Source organism: Mauremys reevesii, linkage group 3, assembly GCF_016161935.1.
Source record: "Mauremys reevesii isolate NIE-2019 linkage group 3, ASM1616193v1, whole genome shotgun sequence".
In the NCBI taxonomy this organism is placed as follows: Eukaryota; Metazoa; Chordata; order Testudines; family Geoemydidae; genus Mauremys; species Mauremys reevesii.
In genome coordinates, this window is record NC_052625.1 from 34,841,103 (window position 1) to 34,866,086 (window position 24,984).

Genomic DNA, 24,984 nt, shown 5'->3' on the forward strand with positions numbered 1-24,984 from the left:
CACCTGTCTAGCCATTTTTAGATAGCAGTTCCCTGTATACATCATGGTAGAGGTGAGTTTTAAGGAGGCACATGAAGAAGAGCAAAGTCGTGGCTTTGTGGATTTTGACTAGGATCTTTTCCCACATGTCAGAGAGAAAGCAGGAAGGTGCTCATGGGAGAAGTAGGCAGTGTGTGACATTTCTTTCCTGTGACAGTCACTGGTAGCTCCCTTGGGTCCTGCTGATTGCAGGAATGGGGGAAGTAGGAGCCTATTTTCTGTGTGTGTCTCAGAAACTGGAGATGCCCATAGGAAACAGGATATTAAGGGGAGGCAGGAGACTCTGGGGAAGGTGGGTGCTGCTGAGGGCAATTGGATTGTTTGGGGGGAGGGGTGATCCTTTTGGGCAGAGGTGGGCAAACCACGGCCTGTGGGCCACATCCGGCCTGCGGGACCATTCTGCCCGGCCCCTGAGCTCCTGGCCTGGGAGGCTAGCCCCCGGCCCTTTCCCTGCTGTCCCCTCTGCCCCGCAGCCTCAGCTCACTCGCTGTGCCACCGGCGCAATGCTCTGGGCAGCAGAGCTGTGAGCTCCTGGGACAGCGCAGCTGCAGAGCCCGGCCTGACCAGGTGCTCTGTGCTGCGTGGTGGTGGTGGCAGTGTAGCCCGCCTCCAGCCGGGTGGCGCAGCTATAGCGCAACTAGCTACCGGTGCTTCAGGGGGCACAGAGCAGGGGGGATTGGATAGATGGCAGGGGCGTTTGGGGGGGTGGTCTGGGGAGGGCAGTCGGGGAGAACAGGGGTTGAATGGGGGCAGGGGTCCCGGGGGGAGCAGTCAGGAAGGAGAGGGGGGGTTGGATGGGGCGGCTGGGGGCAGGGGTTCAGGGGGCAGTCAGGGGATAGGAAGAAGGGGTGGTTGGATGGGACAGGGGTCCTGGGGGGGCTGTCAGGAATGAGAGGTGGGGTTGGATGGTGCAGCAGGGATCCGGGGGCAGTCAGGGGACAGGGAGCGGGGGGGTATGGATGGGGCAGGGTTCCTGGGGGAGCTGTCAGGGAACAGGGGTGTTGGATGGGGCAGGAGTCCCGGGGGGGGAGGGAGATAGGAGGTGGGGGCCGGGCCATGACCCCCTCCCCTAACCGGCCCTCCATACAATTTATGAAACCCGATGCAGCCCTCAGGCCAAAAAGTTTGCCCACCCCTGCTTTAGGGGCTTTGGGAAAGGCAGAGAGCCTGCTGCAGCCTGAGATGTTTGTGATGGGTGAGTAGCCAGGAGGGCAGTGGGAGCTGGGGCAGATGGCTTTTGGCTGTAGGTTCATGGGGCAATATCCTGCATTCTTCCCTCACTCCCATTTAGAGTAATAGGATTTAAGCCCAGGAGCGACCACCAGATCAGTCTAGTCTGACCTGTGTATCACAGGCCACCAACACATGCACACTAAGCCCAACAGCTGAAATTAGACCAAGGTGTTAAGGCCCACAGGAAACTAAACTAATATAAACCACCAGCAGAGAGTAGGAGGGACTGAGATGCACCAGTACCAAAGGACCCTTCAGTGGCAGGATATTAAGTGAAATACACCCACATGGACCTGACCATGCACCCGTACCACAGAGGATGGGGAAGAATCCCCAATGTCAGTGCCAGTATGACCTGTAGAAAAATTCCTTCCTGACCCTACACAGGCAACCAGCCTCTGAGTATGTGAGCAGGAACAAGCCAAACAACCACCTGAGAGAGAGAATTATCAGTACCACTCGGAGTCCCATCCATGATCCCATCTCCAGCCATGGCCATCTGCTGCTTCACAGGAGACAAAAAAGAAAAACAAAAAACCCACAAAAACCAATATCACAACACCCAAACCAACACCAGAATACATTGGGGGGAAAATCCCTTGATCACCCCTACAGGTGACAGCTGATGCCTGTGCTTTTAAGAATATCTGACATGAACCAGAAGGCACTCTCAGGGTTGCTGAACCCCGTCCCCCACCATCACAAGCAATCATGTCATACATCCCATGCATAAATTGGTCCAGCTCTCTGAAAACTAATTAAGTTGTTTGTTCCCACAGCTCCTATTGGGAGGCTGTTCCTGAACCTCACTCCTCTGATGGTTAGAAACAGTCTTCTGATCTCCAGCCTGAATTTGTTCAAAGCCATTTTATACTCATTTTTTCTAATGCTAACCCATGTCACTCACTGAGCTCTATTTTCAGCCTCTCATATGCCCTCAGCTGCCACCACTGCTCCACAGTGACCTGACTCCCCGCACATGGACAGGGAGTGGCCAGAGCATAATTCCCAGATGGTGGATGGTCCCTTGGGTAGCATAGTCAACTGGCACATGTTAGAGCAGACACCAGGCTGTTCTCATGTGGACAGAGAATCTGGGAGATATAACCAGGTTTCAATTAGCCCCCTTTCTGCTGTACCTAATAGAAGGTGCACACAGCAGAGAATCTGGCCCCTAAATTTTAGATGTTTCTGAAGTGCTGATAAAGTATTTGTGCCAGATTTAATCCTTGTGTTTTCATGCATGTACTGTATATTATAGTTTTACAGGTAAAGTTGTAAGGTTTCTGTTACTTTTTTGAAAACCTTTAATAAAATAGCAAGAACTATCCCTCAAAATTCCAAAGTGACAGAGATGCTTTCATAAAATAAGCTAGATTCAGTAAAAGGCAGACACAAATGTGAATTGAATAAATAAATTATACTCATGGAGTAGTGTGGCAATCAGTGAAAGGGGGACGAAAGCAAACACTGAAGGTAGAGGTCTTAGGCCTGATCTACACTACGGGGGCGGGGTCAAACTAAGGTACGCGACTTCAGCTACGCGAATAGCGTAGCTGAAGTCGAATTTCCTACCTGTCCAGACGCCGCGGGATCGAACTCCGCGGCTCCCCCGTCGACTCCGCCACCGCCGTTCGCGGTGGTGGAGTTCCGGAGTCGACGGGAGCATGTTCGGAGTTCGAACTATTGCGTCTAGATTAGACACGATAGTTCGAACTCCGAGAAGTCGAACTCTCCGCGTCGACCCGGCGGTAAGTATGGACCTACCCTTAGAGATTTCCAATATGACAACTGTGTCATGCAGCAGTTTTCACAATGTTTATGTGAAACATCCAAAGCCAAAAATTCTCTACCCTTGAATCTGAAACTGTCTGAATTTCACACCCAGACCTTACATTTATCATGGGCCAAAAAGGAATTGGGTTTTTGAAGACATCTTGGCTTTGAGTGGGTTGAGATTTGAATTTTGCACCTTAGCAGTGCTGCCCCAGCAGTTGGTTTTGAGGGCATAAGTGGTGCAAGGGCTTTGTGCTGGCCCTATGCACGGGTTGAACTTCACCGTGCATATGTAGCTACAAGGATGTGGTATTATAGAGGGGCTTTGTTCTTTGCAGGGAAAAAATTAATTGGAAACAGTTTGTATCTTACATTATTTAAAAAATGCAATGTAATTTATTTATTGTTTTTCATTTTAGAACACTGATCCTAAATCCTCCATCAAAGGTGTAAGCAATCAGCTTGGAGAGGGACCTAGTGATGGACTACAACTGTCAAGTAGCCTTCAGTTTCTTGAAGATGAACTTGAATCTTCTCCTTTACCTGATCTCAGTGAGGATCAGCCTTTTGATATTCTTCAGAAGTCCTTACAGGAGGCCAATATTACTGAACAGACTTTGGCAGAAGAGGCATATCTGGATGCCAGTATAGGTTCTAGCCAACAGTTTGCACAAGCTCAGCTTCATCCTTCTTCATCAGCATCCTTTACTCAGGCTTCTAATGTGTCTAATTACTCAGGTCAGACGCTGCAACCTATAGGAGTTACTCAAGTGGTACAGCAACCAGTTGGAGCATCTTTTGCAAGCAATACAGTTGGTGTGCAACATGGCTTTATGCAACATGTGGGAATTAGTGTTCCCAGCCAGCATTTGTCTAATAGTAGTCAGATTAGTGGTTCGGGGCAGATACAGCTAATTGGTTCATTTAGTAATCAACCTTCCATGATGACTATTAACAACCTTGATGGATCTCAGATTATATTGAAAGGCAGTGGACAGCAAGCACCTGCAAACATGAGTAGCGGACTCTTGGTTCATAGACAAACTCCTAATGGTAACTCACTGTTTGGTAACTCAAATTCAAGTCCAGTAGCACAACCTGTAACTGTCCCATTTAACAGCACAAATTTTCAGACATCTTTACCAGTGCATAATATCATTATTCAGAGGGGTCTAGCACCAAATTCTAATAAAGTTCCGATTAATATCCAACCAAAGCCTATTCAGATGGGTCAGCAAACAGCTTACAATGTGAATAACTTGGGAATACAGCAGCATCACGTACAACAAGGGATTCCTTTTGCTTCAGCAAGTTCACCTCAAAATTCAGTAGTTGGTCCTCATATGTCTGTTAATATTGTTAATCAACAAAACACAAGAAAATCAGTTACTCCTCAAACAGTTAGTAATGCTGGCGGTAGTATTGTTATCCATTCTCCTATGGGACAGCCTCATGTATCTCAAAATCAGTTTCTCATACCTACAAGTCTCTCTGTCAATTCTAATTCGGTTCATCATGTCCAGACCATAAATGGACAACTTCTTCAGACTCAACCTTCCCAGTTGGTTTCTAGCCAAGTATCTGCTGAGCATGTTATGCTGAACAGGAACTCTACAAGCATGCTCAGGGCCAACCATTCATATTCAGGACAGATGCTGAATAATCAGAATACAGCTGTTCAATTAGTTTCTGGTCAGACATTCACAGCTCCTGGAAGTCAAGTTATAGTAAATCATGGAACTTCTCAAATTGTTGGTGGACAGGTGCCATTACAACAGGCATCACCAACAGTGTTGCATTTATCACCCAGTCAAAGTAGTGTTTCTCAAGGTAGATCAGGTTTTACTACAATGTCACCTGGACAGTCTACAGTCTCAAATATGTCAGCATCTAATCGGTTTACTGTTGTAAGTTCTTCTGGCACAGTACATCCCAGCCTGGGGCCACCAGTTCAGTCTGTTGCATCAGGAGGAAATTTTACTGGAGATCAACTTACACAGCAGAATAGAACACAAGTTTCAGTGAGTGTATCACATTGTCTTCCAGTTTCCTCTTCTAAATCTATCAGCACTTTCAGTCGCACATCAGTAGGAGTAACACAGCAACAGTTCACTTTTGCTCAGGTATGAATACCCTTTAAGTACCAACAAAATTGCACAAAAGCATTCTAAATCATTTCCTTTTTCTTTGGTGGGGAAGGACATTAATAGGTAGTGTCCTTTAATACTGTATTCTCCAAAAATATTCACACATAATTTACTATGTTTACAGTAATTGTTTTATAAACAAATATTGTTGATCTACTGAAAAAATATCCAATTCCTGCTGCAACCATTTAATCAAAAAACCTCTTTGAATATTTATTTAAGGTGGATGACTCTATCATTCCCATTAATTCAGATAGTCTTGCTTTTGTTGAGAAGTGGTGGAATTTTTAAAAGTGTTCAGCATGGGCCTATTTCTGCTTCCAGTGAAATCAGTAGAAGTTTGACCATTGATTTCAGTGGGAGCAGAACTATGCCAAGTCAGGACTTTTGAAAATCACACTGTTGGAGTCATAAGGCAAAACTCTGGCATGTACTAAGTACCTGAAGATCATTTTGACTTCAATGATAGTGATGCATGCGAAGGTCCTCTCAGTATTTGGCCCACAGAAATTGGAGATGGAAAAGGGTATATGGGGCTCTAGGCCATTTCTCTGCCAGCACAGGATTATTCCCTGCAGCAGATTTTATTTAGTTCTCTGTTCAGTATAGCTTTAAATGTCTCAATCAGTTTGGATTTTCAGTTTTGAAGTTTGGGGCAGAGACACACTCTTGTGTAGACCATTGAAAGAGTTACAAAGAGCTGAATTTTGTGGAGCTCTTTGGGGAGAAAAAATTCTCATATAATCAGTTGTGAAAGAGAAGCCTTATAAATATGCCTTCTTTAGTAAGTGATCAGTAAAATTAAAATACTGATATTCTGTGTAACTCTGAATCAGAAACTGCATATGTGTTTTGGGATGGGGAAAACAAGCTGGATTGATTTGTGTTGTTGGGGACAGTAAGTGAATGACTAGTGTCATGTGATCAACAGTGGGAATTTACACCACTTCTGAAATCAGCTAGTTATTTTGTATTTTCTTTAAGCATAATAAATTGGCCTAGTTACCTGTTCTTCTTTGAGGTGTCTTCTGTACTTCCTCACTTGTGGGATGGGCACTTTGGGAAGTTTTGAAAAGCAGTGTCCATTGGAGCCACAGAAATGCCCTCTTGTTGGCACTGAAAATTCTGAGTCATAAAAGGGCTGTGTGACCCCCGCTAACTCAGTTCTTGTCCATGATTAGCTCTAGCTTTTTTCTGTGCTCGCAGCCATATTTTTAATTTCAAACCACCCTTATTTTATTGTTAAATTGTATTTTAATTAATTAGTCAGTTCTAGATAGTGTACCACTCTCTGGACCAGGATTCTTGTACAGCTTGAGAGACCCTCACAAATTAGGAATATGCAGATATGACTTCCAGAGGAAAAAAGGGTTACTTAGTTATCTCACAAATGGTGACTTTCCATACTTGGTCTTCTTCCTTGGCGTTGTACTCTCATGCAACTCTTCAAATTTGTATATTTAGGACAGTAGCATTTTTAAAACCTGTACTGAAGGCACTTATTAGGATGGGTAGGGATGGATAGTCTTTTTCTGTTTTTATGGAGACATGGTACAGTAGTCTTGAAGATTTCCTTCCTCTTCTGCAGAAGGGCCTCCCAGAACTTTTCAGCATTCTAATGCTGCCAGTTCTATTAGCTGATAGGACAAATAAAAGAGCTAGTAATTACACAGGAAATGTGTTACACATCAATACTCTTTCTACTTCTGAGGACTGACTGGCACTGTGTTGTATAGGATCTGATTATTTAATATGTCAGAACACAAAGTATAGAAGAGAAGGGAGTGTAGGGAAATAGTTAATTTCCAACCAGTCAGCACAACATGATTATTTTTCATGTTTGGGATTCCAAATTTCATTAAAATACTACACAACAGCTATTAGATGCTGTTGTGTCAGCTCATCTGAGATTGAAATTTATTAATATGATTGCATTGAGTTTCTCTCTTAATTTCTAGGTGTGTGTGTGTGTGGGGGGGGGTCATTGTTTTGGTATTGAGACTTACTGCTATCATGGCACAGTTAGCCTTGCAGATGATGAACTGTTTTAGAAGATTTAGATTTGGAGGGGGAGTTCTTTGAAGGAAAGTGGCCTATATAGAGAAAATATAATTTAATAAGAAATCTCGTCAGAAGAAGTGGTATGTAGTGAAAGTTTAGTTTTTGTTCTCATTTTGCTTCTTTGATGACATTCTTACATAATCACAGTGGGGGAAAGAGTTGAGCTCAGTTGTAGGTTTCCTTTTTGCATTGTTATTAGGTCTATTAAAACTTCATTGATTACTAGACTAACCTTTATTTCTCTATGGCATTTTCACAGGCTCAGAAAAAAGTTATGAACCAGTCTTCACCAGTTTCTGCATCAAAGTTACCGGATAGCTTGAGACAACCTCTGCTAACAGGTCCTCTGAGTAACACGTTGCCAGGTCAGATAAAGTCTTTTCATGATGGTTTTCCCCAATCCCTCTGGCATCTGAAGTGGGTTCTCCTTCATTATGTCAGGTGCTGACTGATGATTGGTGGCGATAGGGGGTCCTAACGATTATTTTTTTTTCCATTTGAGGAACAACGGTGCTGAGCCCACAGACTTTCTCTTTAGCAATTGGTCATATGCTCTTTTTCCAACAAGAATTGTTAGTAGCCATCTGATTCTATTTGCTGGAATGATAGACAAGATGTACTCTTGGAATGAGCAGTCAAAAATCTTTTCCCATAATCCAAATGTGTCATCTGTGTGATGTGTTTAAGCGAAGGAAGTGAGAAATATCACGTCACTTTCAAACCAAGGTCTTCTGCTGCAAAATTCCAGTTATGTCTTTGAGACTTCCAGCCATCCTTATGTGATAACAACTCTAACTACTCACCATTTTGTCTTTCCTGGTACAGGATGTCTTGGAATCTAATCAACAGTTATTGTTTTGCAAAGAGAATGTAAATATCGGTTTTTGGTTAAAGTAGTGATGCACTGAACACGAGAAGATATTATGTGGGTTCTTGAAATGGCACCATCCTAATTACAATTTTAAAGTTTCTAATATAGACTTAAGTCATAAGGAAATGTCACTAGGCTTCTAGGTCCATTTTGATTTAATATATTACAATGAATGAACATGTTCTACACAATGTTTCTGTGCAAAATGTAACAGTACTATTTGTGTTACATGTGGTGGGTGTGTTGGGCTGAGATGATTCCTCTAAATTATACAGCTAGACAATCAGGTGGGAGGCTACCCATCTGAATCTACAACAGTTTGTGATCTAGCCACTCATTCACAACTTTTAATGGTGCTGCAGAGTCTTGAGTTTATAATTTTGGGGAAGTATTAGTAAAAAGCTGGATAGGCTCCAATTTATTTTTTTTCGAATCTCTTTTGGCATGATACTTGATTTTTTTCGTATTTTGAATTGACGTGTTTAGAGATTTTAGACTGATTTTCTTTATTTATAAACATGGTTATAGTTTTCAGCACTGTAGTATCTGAGTACCATTTTACTATATGTACTGATTTCCTTACATGACTGCAGTAGCAATACTCCTATACACACTGTTATGTATCAACATCTATTGATACGTAATTTTCAGATCAAGTAAAGGATTAAGCACAGGACTTCAAAAATTCTGTGATGGTTTGTTTTAAGAATCATGAGTAATAGACTCTTTTAAATGTGTACTTTTATAGGACAGGATTCTGGAGGTAAAATCATCCAGCAACCTTTAGGAACAACACAGTCACAGCAGGAAAAAGTAGTAGGATCATCTCCTATCCAACAAAATGTGCAGGTAGGGAGCATTTTTCAGTTAATCCGTTTTTCTTAATTTTAATGATGATAAGGAACCAGGAACAGTGCAGAAATATTAATGAATAATCTCCTACATGTTATTCTCATTGATCCCTATCCTAAACACAATCATTAATATTCCAAAAGTTTGTTTTGGTGGGAGGAAGGAAAGAGGAATATCTTCCAACCCCTTAGAGATATTCCAGGAGCCTCTTTAAAGTTTTAAAAACAAAACCTTTTCCTGTTTTCTAAATATGAATGAATCAATATAGCAATCTGAGTGAAGGGATGTCTGCTAATTCAATACTGTGCGCTCTGCTCTTGATATCCATTTGATCAGCAAAGTGCTCTAAGGCTACACCCCCTAGTTACTCCATTGCATTTTTTATTCTTTATGTCGTGGGACTCAATTGTTAGTGTTGTTGTTTACTACCGATGTGGTAGGTTTCTTTTTGGGGGACTGTGTAAGATGAGATACGTAGTTTTCCCCATTGCGTACTTCATTCATGAGCAAAGCAGGAGTCATTTATGGTAGCTCACATTTATGGCAAAGACTTCAAGTAATCTGTTTTCATTGATACAGAAGCCTACAGAAAATAAATGTGAGAGGCAATTGAAAGTATTTTATACTTAATGAGCAGTTTGTGCAAGGAAATTCTGTAACTTATTTTTTCTAAAGGAAAAGATAATGCCAATGTAATTGAGTTTTGGTTTGGTCCTAGGTGGATGTTCATACGGTTGGACAAAAGAGGCCTGCTGCTAAACAGCTAACAAAAGGAGCTTTGTAAGTCTTTTTTTTTCATTTGTAGTTTTGTTACAGACATTTCTACTAACCTCTGCCTCTCTCACTCTGTCAGTTTGTAAACTGTAATATAGCCTTGCAGTATTAGAATGTTAATTATTGATATTAGTCATTTTCCTTTTAGTATTCTACAGCAGTTACAGAAGGACCAGGCACATGCTGTGACACCAGATAAAAGTCAATTCAGATCGTTAAATGATGCAGTCCAGAGACTCCTCTCATATCATGTGTGCCAGGGATCACTGCCAACCAAGGAGGATTTAAGAAAAGGTAATTTATGTTTTAATTTGGTATGATAAAAGTTGTGCTGCTGCTTATTAGAATTTTTAAGCAGTTAAATATTACATGGGGTGCTGAAAAAATTGATTGTGTAAATCAGAAAGACTAAAAAGAAAGGACACTTTTGCTAGTCTGTGCTAGTTATTGAAGAACATTATCTAAATGTATTCTGTGTGTCTTTTTAGTGGACAGTGAATTTGAATCTGTAGCCACGCAGCTTCTGAAAAGGACACAAGCTATGCTCAATAAGTACAGATGTTTGCTCATAGAAGATGCAATGGTAAGATTTATAAGCAAGAAAAACATTATTTTTGTGAAATTTATGGATCAGTTAATGCAAATTGGAATGACTTATTAAAACAGGTTTACTGGTCCAGAATAGAGTGATCTCAGAGGTGTATTACTTCCCTCTTTTGTGGCTACCACTGCGGATGGTGAACCTAAACAAAATGTCTCGCGGCCTGCCAGCGCATTATCCTGATGGGCCGCGTACCGTAGGTTGCCGACCCCGGTCTGAGCGATTGGCTGAACAAGAAGTAGGAGTGATTGGACTTGTAGATAGTGTTCCCTCTAAATTTTCCCACGCGTGTGCGGAATGAATTTTGTCATGTGCACCAATATGGAGGTGATGTGTCACACATCACCTCCATATTGGTGCACATAAAATTCATGTGGCAGGGGTGGGGCTGAGGGGTTTGGAGGGCTGGGGCAGAAGATTTGGATGCGGGGGGTGAGGGGTTTGGGGTGCAAGCTGCCCGAGGCTACGGTGGGGAGAAAGGACTCTGTTTATTATGCACCTGGACTTTATTCATAGCTCTGCCAAAGACATTCTGTATGGGTATGTCTACACTGCAGTTAAAAACCCATGGCTGGCCTGTGCCAGCTGACTCTGCTGCCGGGCTGTTTCATTGCAGTGTAGACTTCCAGGCTCGAGCTGCTGCCCGAGCTCTGGGACCCTCCCACCTTGCAGGGTCCTAGAGCACAGGCTCCAGCCTGAGCCTGGAAGTCTACACTGCAATGAAACAGCCATGTAGCCCAAGCCCTGCAAGCCTGAGTCAGCTGGCATGGGCCAGCCGTGGGTGTCTAATTGCAGTGTAGACATACCCTATGTGACTTTGGACAAGTCACCTAGGCCTGATACAGCAAAGCACTTAAAAATGTGCTAATTTTAACTGTGCGAGTAGTCCCACTGACTTTGCTACTCACATTTTTAAAGTTAAGAAGCTGCATAAATGCTGTCATCTGGCCGTGTCTTCACTAGTAAAAACAAAAAGTTTTTAAATTTGTGTTAAACTAACCCTTGTTAAAATCCTAGTGAAGGCAAGGCAGATGTCGTCTGCATCTTCATAGCAAAATATGCAGCACAGTTATAACTTCCCCAGAGAGTAAGAAACATATGAAAACAGGCTTACAATAAAAGTGCAGACACAGGTATAACAGGGTACTATAAAAAGGAAAAACTGCTGTCATTTATGTAAATAATAATGTTGGGATCTATTGTGTGAATATCAGGGCATCCTCATAGTTGCCTCAGGCTTGGTGTGCTTTAAAGTCTTTTTAAATTATTGTGGGTTTCAGTACAGTCTTTTATGTTATTCTTAGTTTTATGGACACAAATAATTGTAGGTACAGTTGACATAATTTAGGCATCTGACTCTCTGATTAGATGGCTGTCTGATATCAAATATACTGGGAAATAATTGTGCATGCAAAAGAGTAGGTGGATATAAAAAAATCTATCCTTTATATTTTGAACCAATAGACAGTAATTCAGATTCCATAACATTGGAAAGGAAATGCTATTTGGAACAGTGTGCGATGGTGTTGGATTTAATTGTATGGGATGTAATGTAGCAGGCAATGGATTAATCCTCTAGTCTAGTGCTTGGTGATGGATTTTTCCTGGCTTAATCTCATTGTCAGCAATGGATGCAGCAGACCTGTCAGCACCAGAGAGTTAACTTTTAAAAAAATCAATAAATAAAAAAGGTGGGAAACAGAAGTGTGTTGATAAATGCTACAGTAAGGGCTCTTCATGAGTATTTTTTCTGACAGAGAAAGTTATTTCATGTTAGATAATAAACTGCAAATGTGAATGTTAAATAATGTAGCCCATCTTGATATATTATTTGTATAATTATATTGATTCACTGTTAAAACAAAGCTTTAACAACTACAAAATAATAAATAACTGCATTTTATTCCAATAGTGCCTGGAGGCCCCAATCAAGATTGTACATTGTACAAACACATAATAAAAGACAGTCCCTGCCCAAAAAAGTTAATACGAGTGGAATATAAAAAGAAGAAAAACCTAAATTTTTATTTAAAATCCATCCTGTCATGCTCCAAAGCTGCGGCGGGATTGTTTTTTTATATGAGCATATGAAGTTATTTCTAGGAATTCTCTTTTGCAGCGGATAAATCCCTCTGCAGAAATGGTTATGATTGACAGGATGTTTAACCAGGAAGAAAGGGCATCTCTGTCCCGGGATAAGCGCCTTGCACTAATGGATCCTGGTAAGAAATGTTTAACTTCAGCACTGTGAAGTAGAAAACTATTTGCATAATCTTCCAGGTATTAAAAATATTAGGGGCCAAACTGAGCTGTTGATTTTAAGTGCAGTTCCTCTTTCTGCTTCAGAATTAATGGCTTATGGTGAAATCATACCTTCAGCTTCAAGAACCGAAGTTGACATGTTTTACATCAAGAAACATTATAAGGTTAAAGTTGTTCTCAGGAAAAAAATAATGGGTGCACTGGTGGGAAACCATGCAAGAATCCTGTTAGCATCATGTGTTGCTTGTATGGTTAGCAACAATCATGTTGTTGCTTCTGTGGACAGGACCTTTGAGTCTGCAGCCAGCCAGGTACAATAATACTGAGAGAATGTGAATTCCCTCATTCACTTAATGAAGTGTTATTTTTTGAGCCCAATGACCACTTAAATTCCACCATTGTTAACCATTTCACTGCTGACAGACACAACCAGAAACATTCAACAAATGCACTTGTGTAGTATAGGTATATGTTCGTGTTGCATCCTGATGCTCTGTTCATCTTAAAGGACATTCAGAGAACGTAAAATACAAATGTTTGGACAATAAAATATTCTATTAAATGGTCTTGTTTTAGATATTGTATTCAGATAGTTAGGATGCTTGCAAATGCCTTGGTGCATTATTTTGCAAACCTTACTTAATGGAGTAGGAGATGTAGGATATGGTCCTTGTATTGCTGTCAGGTAAAACATATATGATCCTTCCTGCACTTCAGCATGCAGTAATTTGTGGATTTATTATAAAGCTGGTCTAGCAGCAAAGACAACTGGATTTAGATATTTTGTTAATAACTCTTCTAGCGTCTTACTCTTATGTAATATTAAATGTAAGAACAGGGAGGGAGAATAGAAGATAAAACTAAAACTCCTCAGCAGAATTGGGCAGATTTGGGGGGAAAATTCATATTTTTGCAAATATAGGTGGTACCTGTCTGTTTGCTCCATTGGCCTCCTTACAATGTAAACTTGTGAAGCAAGTGGCTATCAATTTAACATTTAAAGGAGACCTGCAAAGGAACAATAACAAAAATTGTTCTTTTTGCTTCTTTACCATCTATAAAGAAGGGCTAAAAGGATTTTTTAAAAGGCTTTGTTGCTTATTTTTACCATAGAAATACAACTGTATCTTTCCCATTTTTGCCAGAAGATTAGTAGGACTAGATACCTGGAGTGGGAGCTTTTTTGCCCTTCAGTTGAAGGAGTAGAGGGCTTCTTTTGCAAGTTTGAGTTAAAAAGTTTTCAAATAGAAACAGAGTTTTGACCAGTGTGGCTAAAAATCCCTTCTCCAGTCACTTGCCCAGATTTCAGTCTCCTAGCTTTATTAATCCTGCTTATTATTTCCCAACTGCTTAAAGTGTGCTAGGTGCCTCACAGAAAGAATAAGACCGGTTCCCACCTTAAAGAGTTTATAGTCTAAATAGGCAAAACATATGGAGGATAGGGGAAAGGGACATAACGTATAAGCAAATTGTTGTCCTAATATGGCTAGTTGTCCAGTCTTCCAAGGAATCCTCCACCAGAAGTAGGGAAATCAGGAAATAATACTGTTAATATATGTCGTAAAGCGGAAGCCAAAACAAAATCCCACCCCACAAAACTGTTTACTTCCTTTGCAGTAAAAATGTATTTCTCATGTGTGATGCTATGAAATGTAACATTGATTTAATATGGAAACAAATGGTACAAAAATGAGTGTTCTTATATTTTTAATATTTTAGCACTAAATTTAGATGATCAGCTCTTGACTGAGTATTATGGAGATTCACAAGAAGCTTCCCTCTCTCCTCCTTCTTAGAGTAGCTCGTGTAAGGACCAATCACACTAGGGCCCCTGTGATCAGGAACGACTAGTCTCTTCCTCCTCCTGATAAACAAATTGCCTAAAAGGGGGCAGAGAAGAGGTGGGGCCATGGATCCGACTCCCCTCTACATTAACCCTCAGAGTGGAGTTGGTGAACTAGGGAAACAATTTGCACCATCCATCACTGGGGGAGCAATCTGCGTAATGGGAAACTCTGGCACAATCTCTCCTGGTACACCCCCAGAGGCAGTGTAGCTCCACACCATTTCCTGCTCATGTCTGTGTGTAAAGCACACAATCTTATCCCTAACTTACCTGTTAGCATACCTTTAGTAAGTGTAAGGTCTTCAAACAAGTTTATCTTCTAATTCATTGTTCATATGTTGATTTAACACTCTCCAGAAATGTAATAAAATTTCACTTTTCAGTATGTTTTGTTCATGTTGAACGTAGTGGGTTTTTATTCTAATGAAAACTTTTAGAAATTTAAGTGTAATTGGTTTTTTGTATGCTTTAAATCCTGATGCCATATACTTGAGCAGCAAAATGTTGGTATGTATTCATTATACAGAAAATGAGCTTGTACTCAAACTCCCTATTTTGAGTATAATTCTCAATAGGCTTCAGAAATGCTTGGAAAAATATCAGTAAAATACTTTTTGTCAGTATTTTCCGATTTGTTGAAATAGAAATGTTCTGCCATATTATGTAGATTAAAAAAAAAATCCACTAGAAACCAGGCCTGGGAGTCCCAGGCTCATGGCTCTTTGGCAGCCGGGGTTTCCAGGATCCCTTGCTCTGGGGCATCCTGCCAGGACTTCTAGTAGACCTGAGCAGAGAATGGTAATTCCATTTGGCAGACAATTTTAAAATTTTTGGTTTTCATTCTGAACTGGAATGAAACCAAATTTCAAAATCTTGAAATCCTCCATGAATTACTGAGTTTTCTGCCCAGCTCTAACACAATGATATACAGTGCTTAGCAAATAAAAAGCAGAATCCATAGTCATAATAAGATGAGTGCACATTCCTTGTGTGTATTTCCAATACCCAAGAACACATATATCTCAATCCCTGCTGTATTCCCTGGAGTTCTGTTCTTATAACTGTCTTTTTCATGTTTTACTTTCACTACAAATAAATAATATGTTTTAAAAAGAATAGTAGTTACATCTTGGCTACCCTGATCACCATTAAACAAGATATTTGTCACAGAAAACAGCACATCCCCCATTTACTCAGAAACTTTCAGCAGGAACAGAAGAGCTTCAGAATCCTGGAACAGCCAATACCTATAAGGCTCAGAGCAACGATAGAAAGAGTCAAGGGGAAAGTCTGAGACTATTCCAGACACTCAAACTTCCCATCAGACATAATTTGTCCAGCTTGTGTCTGGCTTTATCTGGGAGTACAGTGCACTATACTTAATTTGCCCACTGGTTAATTAGATAAAAATCTGAGGTATTAGGCCCTGATCCAGCAAAATATTTAACCATATGCTTATGATTCCATTGAAGTAATATTCTTAAATGCTGACAGTTGCAGAAGTCACTTTCCTTGAGCGCTGTCAACTTATGAATGGACTGTCTACTGAGTTGAACTCTGGGTTGCCACAAATGTTTTTGTGACAGCCAATAAAGACTTTAGGCTCTGAGTAGGTACTGTAGTCCAACAAATGGGCAGTAAATAATAGAGGCATTTTCAAACAAGAGTAGGTACTGTAGTCCAACAAATGGGCAGTAAATAATAGAGGCATTTTCAAACAAGAGAGGGCAATGTGAGCAAATAACTTCTGTTTATTCATGGGTTTTAATGCTCAGTCACTTAAGAATGCTTGTTCTACTTAGCACTTCTTTACATTTTACTGTCTTTGATATTTAATAACTCCAAACTAAAAGGTTTGTTTTTAATTTTCAGATGGTTATCTGGCTGATTTTTGTTGTTCCTCTAAACAATTTGATGAAACTGCTGATGAAGCACAGTCCAGTGAAAGTGATCATCAGTGTAGTAAAACTTTGACTTCTCACAGTCAGACTACCAAGATCCAAACCAGAGACCGATCAAAATCCAGCACAGCAGAGTCTACAAATCATGACAAACTTCATTTAGTGCCTAACAACGTTATGACACAACTAGAAGGAAAAATTTCTACAAAAAAAACGGAAAGCCTCACTAAAGCTTTAAAGTTTGAGAAGGCTAGCTGTTCTCCTGACAGTCAATACATGGCTGTGTCTGAAGAGAAATTGGCTGGTAAAGATCTTGCCAAGACCAATGAAAATTCTTCAAGTTCTGAAGACCTGTCAAAAATCTTGTCAAGAGCTAATCATGGTACACATAAAATGTCAAGGAATACAGTTGAATCTCACTCAGAGGTAATATGTAATAACAACTCCCTCCAAGACAAAACTCAGAGGAGCTTTCCAAAGAATGAGGTTTTACATCCTGACAACATGAAAGGCTCGGGTGAACCCCAACAGGATTTACTCCTCAGTAAGAGTTTAGAAACTACATTCAAAAACATTTTGGAACTGAAAAAAACTGGGAGACAGCCACAAAGTGAGGCTACTGGTAGTGGCTCTGTAGAATTAGACTTTCCAAACTTTTCACCAATTGCTTCACAAGAAAACTGCCTGGAAAAATTTATTCCAGATCACAGTGAAGGTGTTGTAGAAACGGACTCTATTTTAGAAGCAGCTGTAAATAGTATCTTAGAGTGTTAATAGTTACAGTACCATGGACAAGTTATGTTTCTCTTAGTAGAAGCAAATGTGAATGACACCACAAGTACAGCCTGACATATGTCAAAGGTTAATCTTTCTAAACTAGATTCTGTTCTGTGTTTGAGAGCAATACTCATTGTGATTACAGTGAGATATCCAGTAAAGTTAATCCTTGTTAGAATGCAGTCTGTTGGGGCCTACACATTTCAAGTATTATAATGATAGTGCTTATGGTAATTGTTTAACACTGCAATTTAATGAGATTGCAGTTCACTAGGCCCTAGGTAATAAGGTAATATACTGACAATCACAGTCATATGAAAAGACAGATTTATTCAAGAAAACTTTAAAAAGACAAATGGAAGCAACAATTTTTCCCCTTCCATAAATCACTAGATTTTAGTTTCTTTCCAGGAAAACCTCATGGTAAAATACCCATTGTACCTTTATTCAGAAATGATTGTCTATCTGATTTATTAATGAATCCATCTGCTCTAGGATTTTAAGTTGGAAGGATGTCATCGGTACGTTTATAGGGCTTCATATTTTAAGTGCTTTTCTGTTGTCACTGAACAGAAAGTAGTACATGAGTATATCTGTAGTGGGTGAATTTAGTCTGTGGAATGATACTGTATAATGTTAGTCACAACAGTATGATCTGAAATAGTATATGGTAGACTAAGGAAAGAAGAACAGAAGCCAGTAAGTGTCAAAGTGTACAGGAGGAGGTCATGATAGAGCCATGAATTTATATATATAAATACATATATATGTTAACTCTTGAGGAGAAGGTTTTGCATTTTATAATTGGATATAGTCAACCTAAGTCTTTCTGAAGTGGTATAAATGTTGTTATTTTTTTTAAGACCAAGTGTCAAAAGCACTTTTATTTGAAAACTGTGTTATTAAATTAGTAGTTTATACTTTGAGGGGACATTAGCCTTAATCTGAGAAATTTAAAGGCCAGTGTTGTTGCTTGTTTCTGCTTCTTGCTGTCAGAGAACATTAGTCATCCACAGCAGCAGTCATAACTACCAAAATATGTACAGACCAAAGTTAATCAGCTATCCCATTGTTAAAACATATCTAAACTTGTACAATTATTAATTCACATTTTAGAGCCAAAGGAAACCCCTGTGTGGTTTGTATTTGGCTGGTGTTCATGTTGACGAGAATAGAAGCTTGTTATTTTATTTATTTATTTTTAATATGTGACATTTTCCCTTTTATGGCCCATGCTTCTTTTTTAATAGTTTACCTTGGTCATTAGTGTTGTTGTGCACATAAGTGTTCTGCCATTATCACGATGAATCTAGCATGTATGTCTGCTCAGAAGGGTAGAGCTCTTGTGGTTTCTAAGGCATGCTCTCTATCTCTCTTTCCTTCTGTCTTCCTCCCTGTTGCTCTCAAAAATAAACAGCGATGTTTCAAAACTTGCTGATTGCCATTATCATAATCTAGAGACTCATTGTGACAAACTGTGGTTGTCAGTCAGATTGCCAGAGCTGCCAGGAAAGAAAACAAAAGGCCAGGTTTTGCTATCATTTACACCAGTGTAAAAGAGAGCAGAATTTGGCCCTTGGGCTTTTGACAGCACGAAATTATAATGCACCTCATTTTGTTGAGCTGCAGTCCACTATGTGATAACATAGGAAAACCAAATCTAGTCTACCTGAGAAAGATAACAATAGTTAACATATAATTAAGGTTCAGTTCCCCTTCAATGTGAATGGAAATATAAATATTTTGTACATTATTAATTGCCATTTTAAAAAATTTGTGCCAATTTTAAAGTACAAATTTGTCAAAATCCAACATTCCCAAATGTCATGTAAAACATTTAAAATAATAACATGGTATTGCCAGTTTTAAATTTCTAGCTGGGCATCATTACAGGAGACTCTCAGGCAATTAGCTATTTTCTAGTTAATGAGACTGACAGTATAGTCTTTGCCAATTGCCTTTGAAATTTCATAAAGATAATGATGGCTGTGTATCCTGAGGATTATGTATCTTATAATTCATTTAATTTCAGCCAGTATGAGCACTCTAGAAAGGAAGGCTGTAAGTTGTATCAGCAATGTAAATTAGTTTAATTTTCATTTTATGAGAAAAAGATGCATATTTATGGATCCTGTCACTCTTGGTACCATCTCAAACAGCATATTAGCTTTCAAGCATTTGTACAGCAAATACATAACCTAAATAACAAAATGTTGTGTCCACTATGTAAATTTATTTTCCTGGGCAGTGAATTATAGATAATGACAAATAAAGATTAAGACGTGTTTTTTATCATTGTTGATTAGGTCAGACAAAGGTTTGTCCAGATATCTTATGTCAGGAATCCATTGAGCAAAGGCCAGCAAACTTACTGTTGGATCATTAGTGTTCTGTTATTTATTAATTTGAATTCTATTTTAGGAATACTTGTACTTGGTAATGCAGCAAACAAAATAATCTTATATATGAAATGTTGTTTTAATAAAGTGTGAATTGGAATCTGATCCAGTGAAATACTTTAACACATGCCTGATTTTAAGCACATGCTAAAATGCTTTGCTGGATCAGTATAATGATTTCCAATGTTCTTGAATACTGCCTAAGGTTAAAATAAATTTTAAACTGGCAATTACAAAAAATATTTTAACTTTGAAGAGTTTAGCATAATTTATCTCTTAGATTAGGGTGGCCTTACAGACTGACTTCACTTAAAGAGGATGTGTCACTTATTGTCAATGTGGTATGGACTTTATTTGCTTAAATACCTTCATTTGTATAGTATGTCTCACTTGAAATTGCTTTGTATACATTTTGTAAAAATATTTATAAAATGTTTTGTAAAAAAAGTATAACAAATTGCAGTTTATTTTGTTATGTTGGATAAATACTGTTAAAAGACACACGTTGGTAAATATATTGTTAATCCATGGATAGGAAATGTTTAGTTGGAGATTACAGATTGAAACAACCATTGCAATACAGCCAAAGATTTGGGAAAAAAGTATATCTGTGATTGTCTTGATTTAACCAAGATAAATAAGTACATTTCCAAAAGGAGGGTTGTTTTCAGTTTCAAGTAATATGGTTGCAGAACAGGCTGACTCTACTATACCTTTTTATAATGCAACTGTATCATGAAATAATATATTTAATAGAACAGCCTTTTCATGCTGTGCATGTAATGTTTTGAAGATATGCTAATAAGCCACGGGTCGTGTGGTAGCATAAAAACATTGTTTAGTTTTAATCTCTTCTCTCAAAGTGCTCAAGTTGGCTATGCCTTGTTACGTTATCGCAGAAGTCCTGTTTTAGTGATACGGTGGCTGAAAGAAGGAACAATATGGTATTAAGGACTAAATCATCTCTCCCGTGCCTGGGTGTGCTACACATGGGAAAGGGTACAGGTAGCCCTTTCTCCTCCTCCTCCTCCTCCTCTTCACATGATAGAGGCATAAACTACTTCCTAGGACTAAGGAATGCAGGAGAGGGGAGTTATCTGTACTAGTAGCCTTGGAGGGAGCATATCTTGGTGTAGCATGAGTGATGCCGTGTCACCTCACTCTGCCCCTGGATGACTCACCCCTTCCTTCACAGCACGCAGAAAACATGGTTTTCAGTAACATAATACCTCTTTCCACCTGGGTGGTGTGCCTCCTTGCCACTGTGGTTGGGCCTGGCAGAAGATGTAATTGAATCCTAAGGCCTTGTTCCAACAAAATGCTTCATCTTGGAGCCTGAATAAAGTAAACATTCATAGGAGGGCATAAAGACGAGGGCTTGATCCAGGGAGGATAGTGAGTATTTTCAAATCACATGAATTGAAAATGTCATAGAATGTTAAGGTGGATATCAAAAGGAAATCAGATGGTAGAAATCTTCCTGATCTATATGATAATCTATTCTAATTTGTGACAACAAGGCAAAGAATAAAGCCTAGTTACATGATGCTTTTCACCTGGATTCATCCTGTACGAAAATGAAGATGGCTTTATGACTTTGTTATATGTTGTTTGCATCCTTTTATAAAATAGTATGGCTAAGCATTGTGTTCGGCGATAGAATCACCAAGAAAGCTTCCCAGACATCCAACATCTGTGAGGTATAGGTTACTACACAGCTTTCTTCACTTTAAAGTACCCTTTCACTGTGATCAGGATGGAATTGTGCTCTGGTTTTTCTGCAAGGATGAGAAAACTCTAGTAGACTTTTTTAAAAAAATAGATACCTTAGGATTTTCAATCATGGTGTTTGGCATATAGATTCCAGCTTTGGTTTGGATGCAGCATTTCCAAAAACATTATCTTCTTGTATAATTGTATGAATAAGTTATTTAAGGAACACATAGGATCACAGCCATGTCTGAATTTCTAAAAAGAAAAGATTGTCAGAATAAACCTGGAGTACAGCAGGAGGCATGTACATGAGCTTCAAATCCTCACAAAATTTGCCTTTCATCTTCTGAAAATATTTCCTCCTCTTTATAAATTTTGGTGTTTTTCCTTTAGAATGGTTCTCAGCCTTCCTTGCAGTTCTCAGACCAGGCCCTAGACAGGGGCAGAAAACCAAAACAGTTTTACAGGAAGCCATCAGCAAAATCATAGTAACAGGTTCTGTAGAAGATCCCAACTTCAGCAACTACGAGGTACAATGTGCAAAAATCAACAGCGTCTAGCCTCTAAATAATATCCTTATATTTTAATTTTCTTTATTATTCTTTGATTTGTGAATCCACTATAATTTTTGTTTCCTTTGGTCCCCAAATTCTTGTGCTAAAAACCATCTAGTCTTTATGCAACAAATCCATGCACTGGATTGAGACTAGAGGACTATGAAATTGCAGCAACAATTGTGCTGGCTAATTGGTTGTATGGATTGCCATTATGGAATGCAAACTCCAATTTTCAGTTGGCTCAAAAAACAGTCTTTGCTGGGCTGGAGAGAAAGTTTTCTTATTAACCTGACTGATCCAATAGTTTTCCTTTATTAATAATAATAATAATAATAAACTGTGGAATTTGAAGGGCACACTCATTGCCTTTTTCTGGAGCTAGTTTTTTTACAATAAAACTTTGTGCATCATATGTCAAGTCTTCTCATTTGTTAAGCATATGTTAAATCTTTCCATTTGTAAGAGAAATCTGCTTATTAGGTTCACATGTGTTGCATAGGTTGATGTAACCCTTTTACTTTTATCCTGACCCTATACCCTGGGTGTAGTTTAGGTCAGTATCATTACTCTTGCAGATTATTAGCCTGAATTGTGACATTCCACCATTCCTTTTGTAACTCAAATCTTTATGTGGCTAAAAGAAGAGAGTGCACCATTTTTGGGCAGATCCTTAGCTAGTGTAAATTGTCACATCGCCCGTATAAGTCCATGGAACTATGACATTTTATACCAGTGGAGGATCAGTTCCTTTAAATTAAGCAAAGTCTGTAAATCATATGCATATCACAAATCTTTCTGCTTGTGGGGAATGTTGGTTTGTAGTCAAATCAGCATGCCTGTTTTTTATTTTAGGCTGGAATGCTGACACAGTATATGACCTTAGGCAAATTACCATGGCCAGATTTTTGAGAGCTCAGCACCAACCTTTTGAAAATCTGTCTGTTTAGTGCCTAATTGGGAGTGGAGCCCTTTTGAAAATCTGGCACTTAGGCCTTGAGCCAAACTCCATGGAAATCAATGAAAAAAATGTAAAGAAAGAGGACTCTGCTTCTTTAGAGGAATGTGTGAAGTCAAATAATTAATATTTGCAAATGCCTTTTGTCATCCTTGAGTGGAAAATTCTATGTGAAGATGCTGAGATATTATACTGATGAGCATCATATAAGTACCTACACAGATAGGTGGTAGTATTATTAATTATATGATTTTATTAAAGTTATCGGGTGGTGGCAGAGAATAAATAAAATGGAACAGGAGTAACACAGCTGCTACTCTGAAACCAATAAATAAAATGTCACTGATTGATATGTGTAAGTTATTGATTATATATATTGTCTTCTTTAAACGGCGACAATTTTCAGTAATTACATGATTTTGAAAGCAAAGCAGAAAGCTGAACTTTGCCTCAAGATGCAGCACCATATAAAAATGGTCATAACTAGTGACTGCATATAATTAATATTGGTTGAAAAATGGTACGGGGAGAAGAGATGCAGTCAGTTAATGCACTAGCCATTCACCCCAGGCTGAAAGCCTGCGTGGAACACAATTGAAACCGAGTGACAACATTACTAAATGCTAAGGTATAATACTTGAGTTAGGTGCAAGACTGCAGTAGCAGTGTCTTGTAGCTCAGGAATGAAGTGCATTAGCCGAGCTGTCGCCACAATCTTGTGTAGCATCTTACATTGCTTGGCTGCATGCTCTGATGCTGAGTCACTCCTAATAATCTCTATTATAACACCATTACACAAATAACAAGCCTTTTCAAACATAATTCAAACAGCTCTAAAACTAGTCTCTAAAATTATACTAAGTTTGTTCATGCAACTATTTTTGTGAGCAAACACTCATTTGCTCAAACGGGGACTGAACTAAGCTGATTTGCATGCACAGATACCTGTTTTCACACACAAAAATTGCTAGCATTGAAAATCAGGTTTAGAAAATGTGGCCAAATATGTCATTTCTCTGACCTTTTTCATCATTGCAACTTGAGGCAGTATCTAAAACTACATCTGTAGCTAGGTCTTGTGAATAGTATTGCAATGTATTGCCCTGAGCCTGCATTAACAAAGTATTTATTAATCTCACAGTTTTCTTCTTTAGATCTGGACCACTTTGCTAACAGATGTACACAACTGGATTACCTCAGTACTAATTCTTGCAAGATATTGAATTTGTATAATTCAGTTTGGTTCTGCTATGGTTCTTAATTTCAGTTGTTTTACAACGTGCTTAATGGGTGATCTGTTAAATTTTCAGGTAAGTTCAGATTTTATGTTACTGTTTATTGCGCATGACTTATGAAATTTGTGTTTTAAATGGTTGCAACTAAATTGTTTAACTTGTTGCAGTGACAGGCAGAACAAACTAAGTTTGGCTGATAAATCCATTGTAGTTCATTGCATGGTCTTAATACATGCATTATTCAGTGTTCCTGTAGCACCATCTGCTGGTACAAAATAAAAACATACGATTAATATCATTAAGAAGGAAGCTTATTTTTAGGGTGAAATTTACCAGAGATGGGTTTGGAAGGCCCCTAGAGCAGTGCAATGGACCTGGCTCGTCTGTGGGTGGGATGTGATGGATGGTTGTCAAGTGAGCACTTAAATGGACTCTGAAACTCCTGTGTACAGGTGAGCTGGGTTTTGTGTTTTCCCCACCTGGACAGATGCTAAGAGGGTCTTTGGGGTGAACTGAAAGGTTTGGGCTTCTGGGAGGAAAATATCAAACAAGGTGGTAATTAGTACTGATTGTGGAGTTGGGGGCTTGCGAATTGGACACTGCAACTTGGACTGAGACCACCAAACTCACCTCTTCTCATAGCACAAAATTTTATATAAAATGTGCCACGAATGAGAATAGCTCTGTGGCCATCTCCAGTAATTCTGCATTAGATCTGATGTTGATCTTAGAAATGAACAATAATTGTTATTGAACAGATTTTTTTTCCTTCCAGTATTACACAAGATTTCAACCTTCTTCCCCTTACCAAATTTTCAGGATATCTGGATTCTGTAGGTGTTGTCTGAAAAGTAGATTTTACAATTTAATTTTTATTCCACTTAGCAACTCAGTCTGTGCCTAGACACATATTTGTTCTTTTACTTGTAGTAAGGCCAGGGTTCAACAAACCCTGGTTTGTGAGAGCGGATTGTAAACGAAAATA

The 24,984-nt window shown here is 39.2% G+C and overlaps 1 protein-coding gene across 7 annotated transcripts in view; it reads left to right on the forward strand.

Annotated features, from left to right (window-relative positions):
* BICRAL (BRD4 interacting chromatin remodeling complex associated protein like) overlaps window positions 1-18,140 on the forward strand; it is a 67,844-nt gene extending 49,704 nt beyond the window's left edge. For 6 of the 7 annotated variants that reach the window (XM_039529395.1, XM_039529396.1, XM_039529391.1 and 3 more), the window contains 8 exons: window positions 3,468-5,171; window positions 7,516-7,621; window positions 8,876-8,976; window positions 9,698-9,759; window positions 9,902-10,047; window positions 10,242-10,336; window positions 12,474-12,576; window positions 16,335-18,140. In XM_039529395.1, coding sequence (XP_039385329.1) covers window positions 3,468-5,171; window positions 7,516-7,621; window positions 8,876-8,976; window positions 9,698-9,759; window positions 9,902-10,047; window positions 10,242-10,336; window positions 12,474-12,576; window positions 16,335-17,137 — 3,120 coding nt within the window. In that variant the 3' untranslated portion in view covers window positions 17,138-18,140. The remainder of the gene's footprint in view (window positions 1-3,467; window positions 5,172-7,515; window positions 7,622-8,875; window positions 8,977-9,697; window positions 9,760-9,901; window positions 10,048-10,241; window positions 10,337-12,473; window positions 12,577-16,334) is intronic. The other variant, XM_039529397.1, reaches the window with a different exon arrangement.
* Window positions 18,141-24,984: the final 6,844 nt, after the last annotated feature.